At 35.8% G+C, this 24,570-nt stretch overlaps 1 protein-coding gene across 2 annotated transcripts in view; it reads left to right on the forward strand.

Annotated features, from left to right (window-relative positions):
• The window catches only part of Neurl4 (neuralized E3 ubiquitin protein ligase 4), a 306,909-nt gene that overhangs the window by 22,952 nt on the left and 259,387 nt on the right, over window positions 1–24,570 (forward strand). The window contains exons 8-12 of one of the 2 annotated variants that reach the window (XM_072532633.1): window positions 7,780–7,988; window positions 8,048–8,147; window positions 14,020–14,213; window positions 18,801–19,136; window positions 22,248–22,558. In XM_072532633.1, the coding sequence (XP_072388734.1) occupies window positions 7,780–7,988; window positions 8,048–8,147; window positions 14,020–14,213; window positions 18,801–19,136; window positions 22,248–22,558 (1,150 nt within the window). Of the gene's footprint in view, window positions 1–7,779; window positions 7,989–8,047; window positions 8,148–14,019; window positions 14,214–18,800; window positions 19,137–22,202; window positions 22,559–24,570 lie in introns of both variants that reach the window. The other variant, XM_072532632.1, reaches the window with a different exon arrangement.

Consider the following 24,570-nt stretch of genomic DNA (forward strand, 5'->3'; position numbering starts at 1 on the left):
GAAACATCATTGTTAGCCAAAGGGGGAAATTTTGCGATTGTGCCTAAAGTTATACCCAAAGAAGACATCATCGCTAATATAGAGTCTGCGATCCGCAACTTACCAATCGAAGCAGCTGAAGAAATAAGGACAGAATCAGCAAGAATTTTGCATAAAGCTAAGACACCGAAAAATAATTTGAGCCACCAAGAAATACGTGCCATAAAATCGTTAAACGCAGACAAAGATGTTGTAATTTTACCAGCAGACAAGGGAAACGCCACGATCGTAATGAAGACAGCCGACTACAAAACGAAAATACAAAATCTTCTAGATCCTGCGGTTTATAAGAAACTTAAAAAAGATCCCACAGCAGTCACCCTACGGAAAATCAACAGACTTATTAAATCTTCGTCCATACCAGAGGAGATAAAGCCAAGAATATGCAACAGCGAAGCAGTCCCACCACGCTTGTATGGCTTGCCGAAAATACACAAAGACGATGTACCTCTCCGCCCTATTGTGAGCTCCATAGGATCTCCGTCTTACAGCCTTGCAAAACATCTGGCCGATATTTTACAACCACATATAGGAAAAAACGATGCCTTTGTAAAAGACTCCGCCCATTTTATTGAGAAGATCAAAGGAATAACTTTGCAGGAATCTGACATTCTTGTTAGTTTTGATGTGGTTTCCCTATTTACAAGAGTCCCCCTAGAAGACGTTCTGAATTTAATTGAGGGACTAGTTGCCAAGGATATGGTGGAATTATACCGTATTTGCCTAACTACCACATACTTTTCATGGGAAGACCAAATTTATGAACAGATGGATGGAGTAGCAATGGGAAGCCCACTAAGCCCGGTCGTAGCCAACCTTTTCATGGAGCATTTAGAGAAGAAGATAATGGACTCAGCATACAAGCCTAGGGTATGGTTCAGATACGTTGATGACACCTTTGTGATTTGGGGTCACGGAGCAGAAAAACTAAACGATTTCCTGGCTTATATAAATACACTACATCCAAATATTCAATTTACGATGGAAACAGAAAAAGCTCAACAACTAGCGTTCCTGGATGTATTAGTAAATCGAAAGGAAGGTCACTTAGGACATAAAGTGTATCGAAAACCTACACACACAGACAGATACCTAAACAGGAACTCAAATCATCATCCTAGCCAAAAACAAGGTATCATCAAAACTTTGGCAGAGAGGGCGAAGAGAATTTGTGAACCACAACATCTCCAAAGTGAACTTCTTTATATTGAAAAAGCGCTCACCTCTAATGGGTACACCAGAAGAGAAATACACAAGGCGATGAACAACGTATCTAGAAGAAGGGACGAAGAAACAGAATGTAAAGGGAAAGCGTTCTTGCCCTATATATCGGGGGTAACGGACAGAATTGGGCGAATACTCAAGAAAGCCAACATAAAGACCATCTTCAGACCTACAAAGAAGATCAAGGATTGTTTAAGATCGGTAAAAGACAAACGCGACCCATTAGCAACGGCCGGAGTATACCGAATACCATGCACATGTGGAATGGTATATGTGGGAACCACAAAAAGACACACCAACACCAGGATAAATGAACATAAAAGCCATTGTCGTTTAGGACATATCGACAAATCTGCCGTTGCCGAACACGCTTTGGGAAGCGGAGAACATCGAATACTATTTGAAGAAACACAGATGCTGGACAAAACTTCACAGTACTACCCACGGTTATATCGGGAAGCGGTGGAAATATACAAGCACCCAAACAATTTCAATAGGATAGAAGAAGGACTAAAAATCAACAAAACATGGATACCAGTATTAAAATCCACAAACGCCCTTCCCGCCAAACACGGAGATAGAAAAGCTACTATAAACAACGACACGCCCCCTCAAGCCGAAACCAGTGGAGGGGAGGCGAGTGGGAATTATAAATATTGCCTCCGTAGTACAACGCGTCGTCAGTTTCTGCTTACAAGCGAAGCATCAACATCTCCAGAAGATGCCAACCCCTAGTGTTGGCGAAACGTCGAGAACAAATCTCAACAGAAGACAACGGCCCAACAGCCCGAATAAACAGTTTAATAAGTTAGACGATGGCCGTGAAAGCCTAACGCAATTTATCAGTCGCCTCTACGGGGAGGAGGTAACTACATACTACAGAAGACTAGATTGTCTACGGAAGAAGAAAGCTCAACTTCTTGCGTCGTTAGCTTTTCTATCACGATGTCGAGACAACGGGGTACTACCGAACTTCTTACGAACGAATCGATCCATCAGAACAAGTCAAGCCAATAGAATATATACACGCATGGAAAAAGCACTATTACGAGAACGAATACATGACACCAGACGAAATTTGGCGAAGGTTGACAAAGAGCTTCTAGATTTGTTTTACGTTTTGAGCAGCAGGTTGAAATATGAAGATTGGAATAAAATTGAATCCATTTGTTACAGAAAAATGGAAAATGAACTAGAAAGGAACACTGAACGCCAGAAAAACAAATACGAACGCTTAACCAAACATAAGGAGGTAGAATCAGAACAAAACACAGAAAGAACAGTGGTCAATCTTTCAGATAAAGTTTTAAATTCAGCTGAAACATCATTGTTAGCCAAAGGGGGAAATTTTGCGATTGTGCCTAAAGTTATACCCAAAGAAGACATCATCGCTAATATAGAGTCTGCGATCCGCAACTTACCAATCGAAGCAGCTGAAGAAATAAGGACAGAATCAGCAAGAATTTTGCATAAAGCTAAGACACCGAAAAATAATTTGAGCCACCAAGAAATACGTGCCATAAAATCGTTAAACGCAGACAAAGATGTTGTAATTTTACCAGCAGACAAGGGAAACGCCACGATCGTAATGAAGACAGCCGACTACAAAACGAAAATACAAAATCTTCTAGATCCTGCGGTTTATAAGAAACTTAAAAAAGATCCCACAGCAGTCACCCTACGGAAAATCAACAGACTTATTAAATCTTCGTCCATACCAGAGGAGATAAAGCCAAGAATATGCAACAGCGAAGCAGTCCCACCACGCTTGTATGGCTTGCCGAAAATACACAAAGACGATGTACCTCTCCGCCCTATTGTGAGCTCCATAGGATCTCCGTCTTACAGCCTTGCAAAACATCTGGCCGATATTTTACAACCACATATAGGAAAAAACGATGCCTTTGTAAAAGACTCCGCCCATTTTATTGAGAAGATCAAAGGAATAACTTTGCAGGAATCTGACATTCTTGTTAGTTTTGATGTGGTTTCCCTATTTACAAGAGTCCCCCTAGAAGACGTTCTGAATTTAATTGAGGGACTAGTTGCCAAGGATATGGTGGAATTATACCGTATTTGCCTAACTACCACATACTTTTCATGGGAAGACCAAATTTATGAACAGATGGATGGAGTAGCAATGGGAAGCCCACTAAGCCCGGTCGTAGCCAACCTTTTCATGGAGCATTTAGAGAAGAAGATAATGGACTCAGCATACAAGCCTAGGGTATGGTTCAGATACGTTGATGACACCTTTGTGATTTGGGGTCACGGAGCAGAAAAACTAAACGATTTCCTGGCTTATATAAATACACTACATCCAAATATTCAATTTACGATGGAAACAGAAAAAGCTCAACAACTAGCGTTCCTGGATGTATTAGTAAATCGAAAGGAAGGTCACTTAGGACATAAAGTGTATCGAAAACCTACACACACAGACAGATACCTAAACAGGAACTCAAATCATCATCCTAGCCAAAAACAAGGTATCATCAAAACTTTGGCAGAGAGGGCGAAGAGAATTTGTGAACCACAACATCTCCAAAGTGAACTTCTTTATATTGAAAAAGCGCTCACCTCTAATGGGTACACCAGAAGAGAAATACACAAGGCGATGAACAACGTATCTAGAAGAAGGGACGAAGAAACAGAATGTAAAGGGAAAGCGTTCTTGCCCTATATATCGGGGGTAACGGACAGAATTGGGCGAATACTCAAGAAAGCCAACATAAAGACCATCTTCAGACCTACAAAGAAGATCAAGGATTGTTTAAGATCGGTAAAAGACAAACGCGACCCATTAGCAACGGCCGGAGTATACCGAATACCATGCACATGTGGAATGGTATATGTGGGAACCACAAAAAGACACACCAACACCAGGATAAATGAACATAAAAGCCATTGTCGTTTAGGACATATCGACAAATCTGCCGTTGCCGAACACGCTTTGGGAAGCGGAGAACATCGAATACTATTTGAAGAAACACAGATGCTGGACAAAACTTCACAGTACTACCCACGGTTATATCGGGAAGCGGTGGAAATATACAAGCACCCAAACAATTTCAATAGGATAGAAGAAGGACTAAAAATCAACAAAACATGGATACCAGTATTAAAATCCACAAACGCCCTTCCCGCCAAACACGGAGATAGAAAAGCTACTATAAACAACGACACGCCCCCTCAAGCCGAAACCAGTGGAGGGGAGGCGAGTGGGAATTATAAATATTGCCTCCGTAGTACAACGCGTCGTCAGTTTCTGCTTACAAGCGAAGCATCAACATCTCCAGAAGATGCCAACCCCTAGTGTTGGCGAAACGTCGAGAACAAATCTCAACAGAAGACAACGGCCCAACAGCCCGAATAAACAGTTTAATAAGTTAGACGATGGCCGTGAAAGCCTAACGCAATTTATCATATTGAACAAAATTTATAAATATTCAAAATAGCCAACATTCATCTTAATAACAACTAACCTTAATAATTCATCAAAGAAATATTATTCTTCTAACTTTTCTTTTATTGTTATTTTTATTTTTACATTTGAAATAATGTTAATTTTTTATCGTATAGCTGTAACGAACGTGCTTAAGACAATTTATTCTTGACATTCAATATTTCAAATACTTCAATGTCAGTTTTTATTTGCGAAATCTTTTAAATTCTGTGAGTGTTTTAAAATGTATTTGTACGCCATTTTTTGTAATGTTCAAATTGTTTTAGTTTGCTCCTGAGGAAGCTATTAAATAAATGGCGAAATATTGAGTATCTCAGAAAAAAGAAAGATTTTGATTACAGACCACTTTACCCGATAATTCGAATGTATTTATAAATTATTTGTTGGTCGAAATAATCACTTCTAATATATATATATATATATATATATATATATATATATATATATATATATATATATATATATATATATATATATATATATATATATATATATATATATATATATAACCGTATACAAAACCCTTATACAAACAGTGTTGACATATGGGTCGGAGACATGGACCATTTCCAAGGCAGATGAAAATCTCAAGCTTATATTTGAACGAAGGATCCTAAGAAGAAGAATATTCGGTGGCATCTGTGAAAATGGTATTTGGAGAAGGAGGTACAAGAGGTACTACGAGATATATCACAGATATAAACATATATTTGGTGGTAAAGACGTAGTATCCTTTATAAAAATAGGAAGACTAAGGTGGGCAGGACATCTGGGAAGATCACAGCAGAACAACCCTCCTAGAAGAATCCTTATGTCGCAACCTGTGGGAAGTAGAAGTAGTGGTAGGCCAAAACTCAGATGGAGGGATGGTGTAGAGGAGGATGGTAGACAAATAGGCGCAGCAAACTGGCAACAGTTGGCAATGGATAGAACTGACTTGCGTAATAGACTTGGGAAGGTCGATGCTCTTTTATAGGGCTGTAGCACCAATGATGATGATAATGTCGCTTGACAAATACATATATTTTTCCATCATTATAATTGTCTTGTAAACCCTAAAATCCGTGAGAAATAACTAACCTCGTGCTAAAAGTGTTATTTTATGACAATATAAGCATATTTATCTACAGATATTTTATTGGTTAGCATCTAACTACACCTAGTCCCTAACCAATCGAATCGTGCAAATTATTCTAATTTTAAGCTGTGTATTATCTCAGTATAGCTTGTTTTAATGCTTTCCAAATTTTCATGGTGTGTAGATCAGAAGGCCATACCAAAAAAATTAATAGGACAGTTACAATAATATTATAAACATATAGAGTATGTCTATTTATATCTTTTTTGACATAATTGCCACGTTTCACAATGTGTGATTCCTAAATTAAATGGCAAAAAAATTACTGAATTTGTTCTTGGAAGATGAGGGCCTAACTTATCAAAACATGGAAGGTAAAAAATGGACGATAGGTATGCCAACGTTTATTATAGCCAGGCATGGACGTATAAATAAAGATATAATAAATATATAATATATCTTTATTTATACGTCCATGTACCCAGGTATATTATAAAGGTATATTATAAACGTAATCAGACTAAGTGGGTACTGGACTGTTGGCTGGGTAAAGAGGAGTTTGTAACTAACAAGGAACAGTGTAATGATGAGGAGTTGAATAAACAGTATCACTTGATGATTATTCTATATATAAATCTATACAGCATTTACAAGAGATGGAGATTTAATAGAGTAAAAAAATTATATTTCAGTATAAGGTGGTTACAACAGCCGAGGCTTAGGAGCAGGGGTACTTATAGTATGCGTTTTTTTAAGTGCCCATAGGATATTTATATTGGTTTTGACAGAACTATTGTCTTAGGCACCAAAATTTAGACTAAAAACAAAGTTTTTACCATAACAAAGACCATCATTTTTCGATACCTTTAGCTTGGGACAAAGGAGGATTATTAGCTTTCTATATGGGATGTTATTTTTTAGCTAGTTTTTTTTTATTTTCGCTTAATGAAAAGTACACGTCCAGCCAAAAAATTGAGCGGTATCGTGATTAGTATTCAACGATCAACAGGAGCACAGGAATCATACACAGAGTTAAAAACGCAAACAAAAAGCTAGGTCTTAAAATTAACACAGAAAAAACAAAAATAATGATACAGACGAGAAGAAATATAGTCCCATAAAACATTATACATGAAGATGACATTGAAACTGTTGGAAAGTTTACATACCTGGGAGTAGAAATATATACCGACGGATCCGAAGATGGAGAAATACGGAAGAGAATAACGCAGGCAAACAGAGCTTATTTTGCCCAATACCATGCTATGGCAGTGAAGCATGGATCCTGAAAGAAACATCCAAAAGCAAACTCGATACATTCGAAAGGAAAGTACTGAGGAGAATATTAGGACATGTGAGGGAAAACGGAATCTTCAGAAGTCGATACAACAACGAGCTTTATCAACTTTATAAGGAAGCACCACTGTCAGACTTCATTAGAATACAAAGATTGCAATGGGCCGGACACGTGATAAGAATGGGGAGGATAGGCTACCAAAAAGAGCACTGAATGCTAGAATGCAGGGAAAGAGACCGGTTGGAAAGCCAAGAAAGCGTTGGAAAGACACAGTAAACAGCGACGCACAAGCCCTTTTAGCAGTCCGTGTATGGAGAAGATCAGTCACAGACAAGCAAGGGTGGAGTCAAAAAATAAAGGAGGCCAAGGCTCAATTTGGGCTATAGTGCCGTAGAAGAGAAGAAGAAATTCTGATCTTCTTTTCAGCTTGCGAATATTTGTTTACTTTTCTCATCATTTTTCTGAAGGAAGAAAAAACTTTTAAAAATTTATGATTTAAAACAAATGTCTTATTTCTGACTAGAAATTACAAATTTGCAGTACTATCAAGCTTTACTGCTTTAAAAAAATGATATTTCGTAGTGTTCAAATTTTCATATGGAGCGTGAAATACATATAAGAGATTATTTTTGTGAAATATTATTGTAGAACTATACATAATTTCTATTTTATCAGATCTGGAACGTGGATGATGACTGGTAGTGGCATAATGCACAATGGAACAATAGTATTAGAACAGTATGGAGTCAATCTGGATCGACTGCAGGTTGGAGATCGCGTAGGCGTTTTGAGGAAGGAGAACGGCTTGTTACATTTTTTCGTTAATGGAGTAGATCAAGGATGTGCTGCATCAAATGTCCCAGAAAAAATTTATGGAGTTATAGGTACGTTATAATTATGATTTCTATGCCAGTGTATTACTTTTCATATTTCTTTGTTTTAGATTTATATGGACAAGCTGTAGAAGCAACTATAATTGATGCTTACGACTATGCATCACCAGATACATTAAATTCTAGTCTTTCAAATACTACACTATATAGGTAAGCACCATGATTAAGAGTTTATACAAGATTGCTCGTATCAAATATCGTCGGGTTACTGCCAAAACCGGAGGAAAGCCATTACTCCTCCTCCTCCTCAGTCCTAATCCCTTTTGGGATGTGGTGACACCATCAGGCCTTTACAGTTTTTTCACGATTTCCCTCCATCCTTCCCTGTCCTGGGCTAGTTGTTCGGCTTCATGTAACCCTTGGTTAATCAATATTTTTGTTTGATCTACCCAACGGCTTGGAGATCTTCCCCTAGGTCTCTTTCCTTCAACTCTACCCTCGACTATTAGTTTTTCCATCGTACCTGTTTTTCTAGAAATGAGTCCAAAATACTGCAACTATCTCTGTTGTATTTGTTTAAGCCATATATCCTTTACTTTAAGTTGTTCTAATATCGATACGTTAGTGCGATGATCAATCCAGGATATTCTTAACATGCGGCGGTATACCCACATTTCAAAAGCGTCAAGTTTATTTTTATCAGCTTACTTTAAGTCCAGGTTTCGGATGCATATGTGGCTATGGAAAAAATGAGTGCCCTTACCAGCCTTAGTTTTGTGTGTACTGTTATGCTAGAATTTTTCCAAATTGTTACCAGTTTCATCATAGCTGTTCTAGCAATAGTCAATCTTCTACGTATCTCTCTGTCACACCCTCCGTCATTTGTTGAACCCCAGGTATATGAAACTATTTACTACTTCAAAGCCCCCAATTTCTTTAATGTGTTGAAGATTATTCCTAGGTCTCTTTCCTTCAACTCTACCCTCGACTATCAGTTTTTCCATCATATCTGTTCTTCTAGAAATGAGTCCAAAATACTGCAAATATCTCTGTTGTATTTGTTTAAGCAATATATCCTTTACTTTAAGTTGTTCTAATATCGATACGTTAGTGCGATTATCAATCCAGGATATTCTTAACATGCCCACATTTCAACAGCGTCTAGTTTATTTTTATTCGCTTTCTTTAAGGTCCATATAGCTCTGTCTACTATCATGATCTTTATCTTACTCCTATTTAGCTTTAGTCCATATGTTTTGCTTTTCTCCTCCAGATATCTCATTATGTCTTCCATTTCTTCTTGGTTTGCCGCGATTATTAAAGTGTCATCAGCATATCTCAAGTTACTGATTTTTTAACCTCCTACTGATATTAAACCCTTCCATTCGTCTAGTACCTTTCGCATAATGTGTTCGCTGTAGACATTAAACAGAGTTGGCGAGATTATGCATCTCTGCCTGACACCTGCCTATGTTCTGAAATGTTCGGAATGGGTGTTGTTTATTTTTACTGTGCACTTATTATTTTCATATAGACTTCTATTTAGTTGAATTAAGTGGTGGGGTGTTCACATTTCCGCTAGTATGGACCATAGCTGCTGCCATTTGACTTTATAGAATGCCTTTGTGTAATCCACAAAGCACATAAGCATAGGAGTATTGAATTCATGAGTTTTTTTCGATTAGCTGTCTGACATTAAGGATGTGTTCTCTTGTGTCATTTCCTGGGACAAATCCCGCTTGTTCTTTTGATATCTGAGGCAATAGAAAAGTCTTTCATGTATTACATGAAGTAGAACCTTGCTTGCATGGGATATTAGGGTTACCGTTCTGTAGTTGCTGCAATCTAGCGGAGTTACTTTTTTGAATATAGGGATGAAAGTGGATGTTGTCCAGTCGTTGGGCCATTCTCCGGTTTCCCAAATCTTTTTGCAGATCATATGCATAACATTTACTCCAACATATCCAGACTCTTTTAAAACTTCTGCGGTGATCTGGTCTGCGCCAGTAGATTTTCTATTTTTTTAACTTTTTGATTGCTTTTTCTACCTCTGACTTTAGAATGTTTGGTTCTCTCTCTGCAGTGAACTCGTCGTGATTTGCATTCTGGGGATCAGCTGCATATAGACTTTGACAATAATTTCTCCACACCTCTGCAATCCCTTTCTCGTCATTTATAATATGTTGGTTTTGATCCATTATTGTTTGTGTGATTGGTTTAAATTCCCTGGATAGATATCGGACTTTGTTATATAGCTCATGGGATTCATACCGGTTTGCATGTCTCTAGTTCTTCGCATTCTTCATTTATATGTTTATTTTTATCATCCCTACGTGCTCTTTTAATTTCTCTACTTAACCTTGCTAATTCGTTTTTGTTGCTGTTTTGATATATGAGAGATTTGATTCCCCTTCGCTCTTCGAGAAGTTGCAGCGTTCTGTCTGCCATCCAGTGTTTTCTCTTGATGATCTTTTTTCGGTTCTGGTTCTTTCTACAGAGGTTTCTTCAGAGGCCTTTCCACATTTCTTCTAGATTGTCTTGTGTGTTCAACATACTAGTTTCCTTTAATGCATCTTTAAATGTTTTCGGATTTGAAATCTCCAGCCTGTTTTGATTTTGGTGCGGGGTTCTTTTTAGCTTCATCTTGAAGCAAGCCCATAAAGATTTATGATCGGATCCATATTCAGCTCTTGGTCTAGTTTTTACGTTTGTAAAACATGTCTTCCATCTGTTTCTAATCAATATGTAGTCGATTTGGTTCTTGTATTCCTCATTTGGGCTGGTCCACGTCGATAAACGACGGGCATGGTGTTTGAACATTGTGTTTACAATGGCCAAACTGTTTTCGGTTGCAAAATCTATTAAACGTTCGCCTCGGCTGTTTCTAATACCTAATCCATAGTTTCCTGCATTTTAGATGTTATCATTTCTTGTTTCTCCACTAAGCCATTACTACCCACTGTAAATAATGAACACTTACAGATTATGACCATTCATAATTTTTATTTCAGAATTTTTTGAACACGTTTTCTGGACTGGAAATCGAAAGGTCAAAGCAAATGTAAAATGTAATTCTCGCCTTTAGTCGTTTCTCGCTTTCTAGTTTTCACCGTATTTTATCTCGCCAATAATCATCCTGTGGATACTTTTCGGTCATGGCTTGTCTGATACCTTCCAGCCATGTCTTTCTCGAGCATCCTCTTCTTCTCTGCACTCGTCTTCACTCCATTATTTTCTTTGCCCACCTGTCTCCATTCATAAGGCTTACATGTTCGTACCTTCTCAAACTCTTGGTTTAATGGTGTCAATTATTGTTATCCCAATACTCATTTTTTCCGTATCTCGACATTTCTAACTTTATCGTGAAGTGTTACGATGCCTACAACAACGTATCCAAAACCCCATTTCCATTGACAGTAGCTTCTTTTTTACACATTCTGTCATTTGCCAGACTACAGCTCCATAAGTTGCGATACTTTCGATTATGGTCTTGTAGATTCTGATTTTTGTATCTTGTCTGATTTGTGTATTCCTTCTTCTTATCGCGACGTCTCCTTTCGAAGGTTGGCGATCCAAATGGCAATTGTAGCTTTGGAAATTGCTGCACGAAAGATTTCTGTGGATGAGCGGCTAATCATCTCCTCAGGTCTTTCATCCACGAGTTCTGGCGTCTTCCAAGTGATTTTTTGTCCTGCACTTTACCTTCCAATATGATTTGGAGTAATTCATATCTTTCACCCCTCAACACATCACCCAAGTGTTGTATTTTTCTCTCTTTGATTATGCTGAGTAATTCTTGTTTACACATGCGCCGAAGTACCCCATCATTGGCAACTTTTTGTATCCATGGAATTCTCAGCATCCGTCTGTATATATACATTTCAAAAGCATATATTGCCCATTGTCCAGCTTTCACAGCCATGCGGAAAAACAGAGAAAACGTAACATCGGATAATTCGAATTCTGAGCTCTAAACTACGGTCCGATCTTGTAAAAAATGTTTTTATGTTCATGAGTGTTTTCCTCGTTTGTTCAATTCTTGACAGGATTTTTTGGGTTACACTGGCTGTTGATATTTGCTCCGAAATATTTTATGGAAGTCGCCTGTTCTATTATTTGCCCCTTGGCATATAAATGTTGGTATGTTTATGAAAATACTAAAATTTTAGTTTTGGAAACATTTACATGTAACGAATTACCGCATTTATTATATTTTGTAGTTTTTATGCGTAGCTTGCTATTAGGTATCATCAGCATGCCTGATGTTGTCTATGCTGGTTCCGTTAATCTTGATTCCACCTTGAACCTCGTCTAATGCTTTTCTGAATATAGATTCCGAATACAGATTCCGAATACAGATTAAATAATAGCGGTGATAAGACGCAACCTTGTCGCACTCTTCGTCGGATTCGTATATCTGCGGATGTTGTGTCCTCTATTTCAATTGTTGCCGTTTGGTGCCAATGTAGTTCTGAAATAATTCGCAAGTCTTGTTCGTCAATTCCAGTTGTTCTTAGAATTTTCATCATCTGTTGATAGTTAACGCAGTCAAATGCTTTTCTATAATCAATAAAACATGCATATACATCTTGCATACATTTAAATTTGCAGATGATATCGTTCTTATTGCAGACAGCTTTGATCAGGCACAGATAATGCTCCAAGAACTCCATACTGCCACAAAAAGAGTTGGTCTAATAAATTTTTCAAAAACACAATTTATAACAAATTTAGTCCACAACAAAAACATCTCAGTAGAAGACAAATATATTGAGCCAGTTGACTCCTATAAATACTTGGGTCATGAAATCAGAATAAGTCGAGACAACCAAACAATCGAGCTGAAAAGAAGAATAAACCTCGCTTGGGCTGCATTTGGAAAGATGAAGGATATTTTTAGGATTCCAATGTGTCTGAAAAGAAAAGTACTTAATCAGTGTATTTTACCAGTGATGACCTACGGCGCAGAAACCCTAACACTCACAAGAACAACAGGGAGTAAACTACAAGTTGCGGAAAGGGCAATGGAAAGAATAATATTAGGGATTTCTCTACGTGATAGAATACCCAATGCTACTATACGCAAAAGATTAGGAGTAGCAGACGTTGTTGAAAGGATAACAACACTAAAGTGGAACCCCCGAATACAAGCTAACAGAAATAGAGGTCGACCCCCAACGAGATGGACAGATGACATAAAAAGAGTGACTACAAATTGGATTCAGATGGCGCAAAATCGGTCTAAGTGGAAAAGCATGCGAGAGGCCTATGTTCAGCAGTGGACGTTAGAGGCTAGTTGATGATAACGATACATCTACATTCTTGTCTCTGCATCTCTGCATTGTGTTAACACATTTAAGGCAAAAAGAGCTTCTCATGTCCCCAATCCATTTCGAAATCCGAATTGAGTGTCACTCATCTGAAACTCACACTTCTTTTAAATTCGTGTATGAATGATTCTGAGAAAAGTTTAAAGGGCATAAGACATAATGTTTAATATTCGATAGTCATCGCAGTGTGAGGTATTGGATTTTTTTGGTAATGTTGCGAATGTTGATTTTAGCCAGTCTATTGGTATTTTACCTATGTCATATATCTTATTGAATAGTGCAATTATTAGGTCGAGGCTCTTACTTTCGTTGTCTGCAATGAATTTAAGTATTTCGACATTGATATTGTTCTAGTTTATCAGTTGGATTAGAAGGGTCTATTTTCCAGTTAAGTAATATTTTGAAAGATATCAAAATCTTGTAATACTTTCAATAAGTAAAATATAAAGGAAAAGAGAAAATAGTTTAGCTTAGCTTAAATTATTTCTTTTAATAGTAGAATACTTATGAAATTGTGAAACGTACCTCAGGTCGATACGGACGGTTCGTATTGGTAACGTGTCTCTCGTCCTCCCCCTCTTGCAGAAATTCGTAGTATAGGTATTTAATATAGAAATAATAAAAATTACATAGTTATATATATATATATATATATATATATATATATATATATATATATATATATATATATATATATGTATATTAATTCCGTTTGGTTTACTAATTTTTTCCAATTAATCAAATCTTTTTAGCGATTTAAGATTTCATCATATCCACGGAAAGAACGCCAGGATAGTCAATAATGGTTTAACAGCTCTTCGACCCAGACCTTTGGCTGAATTTAATGATGCAATAGTATTTTCTAGTCGACCTCTAAGAGATGGAGAATTGTTTGAAATATGTTTGGATAGCATAGTTGACAGATGGTCAGGAAGCATAGAACTAGGTAAAATTTGATAAAATTGAATAACTAATATTATGGCTAATTTAGTATTTATTTATTTAAAATCTATAAGAGAGAAATTTAACAATGGATCACTTGCTCTAAGAGCTTTCAAGTACTTAACATTAGAAAAAAACAAATCTAAATATACACCCCTATTATTTGGTATTTAGTTATGCTGAAAAAGCTAAGAATTAAGAATCTATACTCCTGTGCAACTTGATAGGCCAGATCATCCTACGAAGATTGTGCAAGACAGCAAAACTCATTGTCTTGCAGTGCCAACCATAAGTACCTATTTGCTGATGACTGCGGTGGTATTTAAACCCCTCAAACTTAGTATTATTTAACTTGGGCAATACAAATTTCTGCTCTACTCTATTTTCTGTCAGCTGGATACAATTTGATCTCATTTAATTACTAACAAACATAACTACTTCACCTCCACTCTGTTTTTGACTAGTCATAGTATTACGGTCACTTCGAAAAATTGAAAAATTGTCACTTATAATCTCATTATCACTAATCTCCTTCTTTGGGTGCCGTGTCCGTATTCAGACGTTTGCCGTCATCATGTTTACAATTTCCTGAAACCTTTCTCTGTCTGCTGCTGCGCGAAATAATTCTTCTACTGTGGAACCACACCATTGTCTAATATTACGCAGCCATGAAAGTTTCTTTCGACCAATCCATCTCTTTCCTTCCACTTTTCCTTGTATTATAAGGCGAAGTAGATGGTATTTAAGTCCTCTAATTATATGGCCGAAGTATTCTGTTTTTCTCCTTTTTATGGTGTTTATGAGAAGACGTTCTGAATTGATCATTTGAAGAACATCTTCATTGGAAGTGTGCGAAACCCACGATATCTTTAGGATTCGTCTATAGCACCACAATTCGAATACTTCTAACTTGTTTAGCATTGTGGTTTTTAACGCCCATGTCTCGCAACCATACAATAGGATGGACCACACATAACATTTCAGGACCTTCTTACGAATATTCATCGACAGGTTTCTATTGCATAAAACTGGTTTCCAGGTAAAAGCCTTACGTGATATTTCGATCCTGGTTATTATCTCTTCATCAGAGTCACAATTTACATTTAACCAGCTGCCAAGGTATTTGAAATGATTTACCCTTTCGATCTCCTCTCCATTAAGAGAAATCAGACCTTGATCTATATTGATCTTTCCAACTGCCTCCTTCCATTATCACTAATGCTATTATTTAGGTTGCTTTCTGCCATAATAATTATATCATAAACACAAGTTTCGATTGCGATCACATAGTTCCGACAACATAATTCATGTGACATTCCCAGCTTATTGAATACTTCAGATACTAGCTTTTTATCCTGTCCTATACGTTCCTCTAATAAATTCGAGTTTAACTCTGCGTTACCATAGATCATTAAGTTTTGAGTACGAGTTGCCCTCTCCTGTACTTCATAAAGCAAATCCTCGGATATAGCATCTTCAATTCTCCGCTCTTCCGGTTTCGCTATTCTGTCCTTAAGGGCCTTAATTTATTCTTCCATGATATTAAGCTTCCCAATCATTAACGGGACCCTTTTAAAAGACTATCTACAAGTTCCACAAAAGTGCATCAGTGAATGTTTTTGTAGAATAACAGCTCTAACTTCTTATGATGATTAACATTTTTCGGCCACATGGAATCGTGCCCTGCAGCTGTTGCTTGTAATCATTTGCTGTTTGCCAGTTCCCAAAATGCAGGAATAAGTAATGCAACTATTTTGTGCCATAATCTCGAATCTAACCTCAAAATGATAATCTCAAAAGATTTTGGCAATCACTTTGGATTTTAACAATGTTTAATTTAAATTATATAACACTATTATTAGGCTTGTTACACCACTTAATATTTTTCAATTGAGATGTACATTTCTGTCCAAAATAGCAAAAATTTCTTAACTACAACAATAACAACTTTAACTGTGTACTTAACCTCTGACGCTATGAGATATATTAACGAGTATTTCGTTATCTGCTTGTCCCCAAACTTAATAAAATTTGATTGATGACCTCGGGTTTATCAATATTCTCAATATATTTGCTTATTCCTTGATTATACAAATTATTCCTTGATTAATAATTACATTAATTCAAATGCATTACCATCAAAATCAATTACATTAATTTCTCTTCGTGATAGAATACCCAATGCTACTATACGCAAAAGATTAGGAGTAGCAGACGTTGTTGAAAGGATAACAACACTAAAGTGGAACCCCCGAATACAAGCTAACAGAAATAGAGGTCGACCCCCAACGAGATGGACAGATGACATAAAAAGAGTGACTACAAATTGGATTCAGATGGCGCAAAATCGGTCTAAGTGGAAAAGCATGCGAGAGGCCTATGTTCAGCAGTGGACGTTAGAGGCTAGTTGATGATAACGATACATCTACATTCTTGTCTCTGCATCTCTGCATTGTGTTAACACATTTAAGGCAAAAAGAGCTTCTCATGTCCCCAATCCATTTCGAAATCCGAATTGAGTGTCACTCATCTGAAACTCACACTTCTTTTAAATTCGTGTATGAATGATTCTGAGAAAAGTTTAAAGGGCATAAGACATAATGTTTAATATTCGATAGTCATCGCAGTGTGAGGTATTGGATTTTTTTGGTAATGTTGCGAATGTTGATTTTAGCCAGTCTATTGGTATTTTACCTATGTCATATATCTTATTGAATAGTGCAATTATTAGGTCGAGGCTCTTACTTTCGTTGTCTGCAATGAATTTAAGTATTTCGACATTGATATTGTTCTAGTTTATCAGTTGGATTAGAAGGGTCTATTTTCCAGTTAAGTAATATTTTGAAAGATATCAAAATCTTGTAATACTTTCAATAAGTAAAATATAAAGGAAAAGAGAAAATAGTTTAGCTTAGCTTAAATTATTTCTTTTAATAGTAGAATACTTATGAAATTGTGAAACGTACCTCAGGTCGATACGGACGGTTCGTATTTCGCTATTCTGTCCTTAAGGGCCTTAATTTATTCTTCCATGATATTAAGCTTCCCAATCATTAACGGGACCCTTTTAAAAGACTATCTACAAGTTCCACAAAAGTGCATCAGTGAATGTTTTTGTAGAATAACAGCTCTAACTTCTTATGATGATTAACATTTTTCGGCCACATGGAATCGTGCCCTGCAGCTGTTGCTTGTAATCATTTGCTGTTTGCCAGTTCCCAAAATGCAGGAATAAGTAATGCAACTATTTTGTGCCATAATCTCGAATCTAACCTCAAAATGATAATCTCAAAAGATTTTGGCAATCACTTTGGATTTTAACAATGTTTAATTTAAATTATATAACACTATTATTAGGCTTGTTACACCACTTAATATTTTTCAATTGAGATGTACATTTCTGTCCAAAATAGCAAAAATTTCTTAACTACAACAATAACAACTTTAACTGTGTACTTAACCTCTGACGCTATGAGATATATTAACGAGTATTTCGTTATCTGCTTGTCCCCAAACTTAATAAAATTTGATTGATGACCTCGGGTTTATCAATATTCTCAATATATTTGCTTATTCCTTGATTATACAAATTATTCCTTGATTAATAATTACATTAATTCAAATGCATTACCATCAAAATCAATTACATTAATTTCTCTTCTTCTTCTTCTCCCTCTTTACAAGCATTCTGCTTATGTGGTTATTCCATTCTTTTTCTCTATTTTGTGTCCATTCATTTATACACTCTACGTTACATTTTCTTCTAATGTCTTCACTTCTCTTTTCTCTCGGCATTTCCTGTAATTCTTCTCAGTACTCTCATATCTGCCGTTACCAGTAGCCTTTGTGCTGTGGCTGTGTCGGGTCTTGTTTCTGAGGCATATATCTTGTTTCGCCATATAGTGTTATTAAGGTATCCTGCCAGACTATTTGCTTTTTGTACTTGATTACATTAAAGTTGTAAACATTTTCACGGCCGATATTTTGTCATTATTTTCCAGGTTTATAGGCCGTGAACTGGAAATATTTCTTCCTGGTGTTTCGTCTGCGATTGCGGCATTCATTATTAGAAACAGTGCGGTAATGCTCGTAATTTTATTCCGGTGCCTGAGGGTGCTCATCGGATGTATGCTTTCATTCCGTCTCATTCATCCGATTTATGCATTCCGTCCGTAGCCCGCGATAATATAGTTATGGTTTTAAAAACAGTCAATGATAAGATTGATAAGTTATACCCGAACCTTCAAAGTAAGTGATGAAAAACTACAGCATTTGGGAATATTGTTCTATCATAAATAGACACATTTGCGATACCTTGATTAAAGAATCCAAAATGAATTTGTTATAACTCATCCTGCCTCTTCACTTTATTAAATATAGTACTCTAGAATTGTTTTGCTTTTTAAACTTAAAAAATAGCTCAGTGATGTGTTAATAATGAAAAAGAGGAGTACGTTTAAGATATAAACTTTAATCCAAAATGTGTATTAAACTAAAATGTAGGTTTTTTCTTGTTGATTGTTCGGGTGTTTTAATATTATCCACATATATTTAATTAATAATAATACTAATTATACAATTCATTTATTAGGAGTTACATCTGTTCGACCTGACGAAATAGATCTGCCAAGTACAGCCACTGACTTATATCGAGACACTTGGATGCTCAGTGGATCGTCCATAATGATAAATGGAAAAACGATAAAGAACAACTACTCATGCGATCTCGATGTATTAACTTCAGGAATCAAACTTGGAGTCATGAGATCCGCCGATAAATCTCTGGAATTTTACAAAAATGGCGTTGCACAAGGAGTTGCGTGTGTTGTGCCTCACAATAATATTTATGCTGTTGTTGATTTGTATGGTCAATGTGCTCAAGTCAGTATTCCCTGTGCTACTCCTACTGGTGCTCTTACAACAGCAGGTAATACTTTTTGTTGAATTAATAACATAAAACACAACACTGTTTTTAATTTCCACTATCGTCATTTAATATCGCCAGCTTGACAATGTTTCGATGAAACGTCAGTCTCCTCAGAAGAAACATAATTTCAAACTACGCATTTTTTAAAGAAAAATATGATACATACGCCACTGAGATTTTTCAAAAAAAAAAATATTGTGAATTCTTCGTATAATTTGTAACAAAAAATCTTTTTTTTCAAATGTGGCTTCATTCATATTAACGCGTATTTGTCATGTGTTTAATACATTTTCAAGAACTTTCTAATGCAATAACATTACACCAGAACAATAACAGACAGTACCACTAATAAAATTTTAAATAGGTGCAAAGTTACAAAGAATGTTCAAAATTACCTTCCTAAAACGTGACACAAGATGCAATTCTTAGACTCATTGGTTGTCGTAGTTTTGCAATATTCTTGGTATATTTCATATTTACTTATGTAAAAGTTGTTTCAGTTAAATTGGCTGAAACTTTTCAGATATAGTGCTATAGAGTTATAGAGTTTCAAAATAATGAATTTGGAACCGTAGCTACCGGGATATTTCACCGGTATATCCACGTGGATTTCATACCCAGGATATCCCACTTTGTTTTTGACAGAAAAACGTTAAGATATGCTATTCCAATACCATATTTGTAACTATTGAGATTAAATAAAAACTCATAAAAGATTGAAAATGCTACAAAACCCTACATATGAGAACAAAGCAGATTTTCACAGAAGAAGAGTACAGAAAAGGCGACTACTCAGAACTAAAAAGAGAGGCCATGTGTAACAGCAAATACGAGAAATGAACATACGTGGTGAGAGAAATCATTAAAACTTTCTGAGGTGCGGCTAGCGCGAACTTCGGGCTAGCCAATGCTCGATTCGCTCGTTGGCGGGTAAAAAACTATGTCCGTGTACGGCGAAATACAATAAAATCCTTTGGATTGATGTTATGTGTGTTTCCAAAAAATGAATCAGTGTTCTCAGGATAATATTATTTTTATTTTACGAAACACAACCATCTAAATCTATATCCATCTATCCCGTAAACAACCTTAGTACAGAAAAGCCCTAAAAATCAGCTTTTTCAAATAGTTAAGGAAAGCCGATGCTATTTCCACACTGCCTTTTCCTACCTGCTTCTCTGTACAAGTGTAGAACATCTGATTTTGAGTTTTTAGGTCAGTAATACAAAAGTTATAAAACCAAATTTGTCTCGCGTAATAAGCTTCTTGAATTAGACTTTTCGGTTGTGGTTGAATTTGTTGAAGATTAGAGCAAAAGATAACATAATGAGAAACATTCATTTCCATGTACTTATAAAACACCTTTGCTCTTCTTGAATGAATCCGTTTCTCAACCATTAGCTGCGCCTGTTCAGCAGACTGTGCTGGTGCACTTTTAATTTGTTCTTTGAAAAGGCAGCACATACTGTATCAGAGGCGGGTGACTTACAACCTATGTTAATATTTTACTTAATTTACTAATACTTAATTCACTACTTAGATATAATCTTTTGGACTCCTATCTTCTGTGATGTGATTCAGTTCCTCTGAACATTCTTATCTACTCTCAACACTTTCCTTCTTCAGATAGTCCTTATTTTTTGTAGACTCACCTCCTCTTTTCCCTTTAACAGCAAACCCAAAATGCACTTTTTTCGCTATGTTTTTATTGTAGTTTCTCCAATACCAATAACAGTGCGAAAAAGCTTTATATATTCAGAAGTTTTAGCAGCAGAGACAGTTGGAAAAAAGTATGGTCTTGAGTACTTTCGGTCAGCTGCAAGTTTTTTTTTGTTCTTCTTTACCAATCTAGGCCTATGTCTTTTGATTTCTGTTGTATGCATCAGACTGGCAATTATATTGTCTTGTCTTTTCGTATCTGGGACTTTATAAAACTCTTCTTTGAAAGCGTTGATGTAAATAGGTCTTATTTTTATGCACGTGGAACGTTTATTGTTGTGCTTAAACGGTACAAGAACTAGAACTATTTTAGGAGCTACATACCTGGTAATTTGCTCACTTTTCCTTTTTTCCTCCTGTCCCTTCATTTCCTTCACCAACAATTACCCATCCGTTACCCTTTAAATAATAAAGTACGTATCTGTTTATACGTATTTCGCCCTAATAGGGCTCATCAGAACAGATATTCATAGGCGTTCTCAACGTGAAAAATAAATCTTTTCTGTCTTTAAGAAGCAACACTAAAATGGCTTCGATATGGACGTAATAGCGACATCTGATAATGTGTTGAATCTGAATTGTGTTTCGAAACTATTTTACGGATTTATTACTAATTCTTTTTAAATACTTTTAACAATAAATCCTCAGATATCCTCAAATTTGTAGGACTCACTGGGTCAGCTGAGTGGCAGTTGCAGATCGCCTATTGGTTGGTTGGAAATAAGCTGGTTAGCATAGACCAGTTAGTGGAAGTATGTTGTTTTGCATGTAAATGTGGTCTTTAACATGCCTTTACCATTGGTAAATTTTTTTTTGATGAATCCGATAAAATAAACCTCTTTGGCTACAACAGAATAATGCATTGGCACATCTAACTTTGATTTTTGTGTGACTTAAGGCTGTTTGCATATTACCTCCTCATATTGTGTATCAAATGTTACCTCCTCATATTTGTATAAAATAAGTAAAAAATATAAGTGGAAGTTAATTTAAATAGTTAATCAGGTGCACACGCCTCACCTCTTATTTGAAATCTTGTAAAATCAAATACTCGCAGAATTTTGCAAAGAATACAATGATCTTATTTCCAGTGCCCTTTAACTTAGTAAATTTGTTAAAGAGATATTCTCAGTGGGTTACCCGGTTTATTAAGTCATTTGTAGTATAGTGACCGGTTAAACAAAACAATACTCGTGATACTTTTATAAAGCAACTAAAGAATAAGAACAAAGATATATCTGAACATAGCAATTGAAGGTTATAAACATACTCTCCCCCAACTGTTGTATTTATTCATTTTGCTGTTTGAACTTACCATTTATTTATAATGCCGATGTTTTACTTAAGGAATAGAAACATCTCATCGATCTGATACATCTGCTTCTCTTCAAGCTACCAGCGTCGTTCAACCTCCTATCGAATCAGATCTTCACCGTTTCTCAGAAATCCACAGTAAAGGAGTCACTTTAGATGAAAGAGGCCGGCTGGCAACCAGGTCTAAAGATTTCAGTAGTTCCATAGTGTTTAGTGCTACACCTCTTCACCAAGATGAAATGTTTGAGATTTCTTTGATGAGTATGTCGAAACATATGGCCGGTACCTTATCTGTTGGAGTAACAGAAGTGACACCTGCCCTTTTTTCTAACACCGTTCCTGCTAAATGTTATTATCTCAGCGGGACTGAATTGCGATATCAAAATAAGGTAAGTTACACCATAATCATGATAATATGTGTCCAAGTAAAACAAAGGATTGGTACATGAAATGCATGTTTAATACTATAAATTCTCCCCTATGTTTAACATTTCTAGGTTGTATTAATTATTTAAAAAAAAATTATTAAAAAAAATTTTTGGAATGAGTATTCGGATTAGAAATCGAACCGTAAAAAGTGTGCCTGTACTTCCGGCGATTCATCACCTTCACAAAACTCCGAATCTGATTTGAGATCATTACAATTCCTTCAAAAATATTATTTGCAAAACTGTTCATGATACTCATAACCTTACTGGAAATACCAGTCCAAAATTAATACCTGTACTCCATCTAATCCCCATGTATCCTTCCCTTCCCACACCTCGACCGGATGAATTAATTTTAAATGTCTTTCCGGCTATACTGAATAATTACTTGAATCATAATTGGTTCAGTGAGCGCGCAATTTTGGCGACGAAAAATATTGATGTCAGCGAAATTAACTTCCAGATTCAACAGTTGTTACCAGGTGATCTGGTATGATTGACGTTTAAGATTCTATCTAAATAATTAAATATATCTAAATATCTATTTAAATAATTAAATATATCTAAATAATCTAATTAAATTAAATGAAAAACCATCGCTCCGTGCTTAGACGATAAGAAAGCTATGCTTGAAGTGAACACTTCTAATCGTTGGTATGACGTCTTGCTCGGACCCAAAATCCTATTTAGCGTGACTCAAAATTGTAATTATACATAATATACACCTATTATAATTTTATATAATATTTTTTTATAACAACTCAAGAATAAATTGGCTAATTTTGATTTTAAAATATTTGTATGAACTAAAATAAAATAAATTAAATAAAATTAAATAGAAAAAAATTAAATAGAAAAAATAAAATGAAGTACAATTATATAAAATTAATTATAAATTACACTCAGATGCAAAAAAAACGTAACGGAGAAAATTATGGTCAAATTCAAACTATTTCAATTTTTTTATTTTTAGCCCTATTTTCATGATTTTTTTAGCACACTATGTACAAATTTATAAATTTTACATTCATCATCATCACTGGCTCGACAACCCTTTTTGGGTCTTGGCCTGTTCTAGGATTCTTCTCCATTCCGATCTGTTTCGTGCTTTTTTTCTCCAGTTTTTTATTTTTAAGGTTGTTATATCATTTTCTATTTGTTCTAAGTATCTCAGTTTCGATCTTCCTCTTGTTCTTTTTCCTACTGGCATCTGTTTGAATATTTTGTTTGGTATTTCGCCTTCTTCCATTCTTTCTACATGTCCTATCCAACGCAGCCGTCCTATTTTGATGAATGTTATAATATCCGGATCCTGGTATATTTTGTATAGTTCAGAGTTGTATCGTCTTCGCCATATTCCGTTTTCTTTTGTGAACTTATATATGTATCGCAAGATTTTTCTTTCGAAGGTGGCTAACAACGTTTCCTCTCTTTTAGTAAGTGTCCAGGTTTCTGAGCCATATGTGAGTACCGGTCTTATTAGGATTTTATATATTTGGCATTTTGTCTTTCTTGCGACGTTATCTGATCTTAGGTGTCTAATTAAGCCATGGTAACATTTATTTGCAATAAATATTCGCCTCTTCACTTCCTCCGTAACGTTATGATCAGACGTGACTAGGGATCCCAAGTATATAAAGTTTTTTACCTCCTCTATGTTGTATTCTCCTATTGTTATATTTTGTGGCTGCCTTATTTCTGCGTTTTTTCTTACCTGCATATATTTTGTTTTGGTCTGATTGATTTTAAGACCACTATTTTGTGCAGCTCGTTCTATTTGGTTGTATGCCTCTATCATTTCTCTTCTTGATCTTGCGATTATGTCAACATCATCTGCAAATACTAGTATTTGCACGCTTTTATTAATGATTGTTCCTCGTGTATTGACTGTTGTGTCCCTCAGTATTTTCTCGAGCACGATGTTGAACAAGATGCATGATAGAGCGTCTCCCTGGCGTAGTCCCTTTTTCACA

This window comes from Diabrotica undecimpunctata, chromosome 5 (assembly GCF_040954645.1).
Source record: "Diabrotica undecimpunctata isolate CICGRU chromosome 5, icDiaUnde3, whole genome shotgun sequence".
NCBI lineage: Eukaryota > Metazoa > Arthropoda > Insecta > Coleoptera > Chrysomelidae > Diabrotica > Diabrotica undecimpunctata.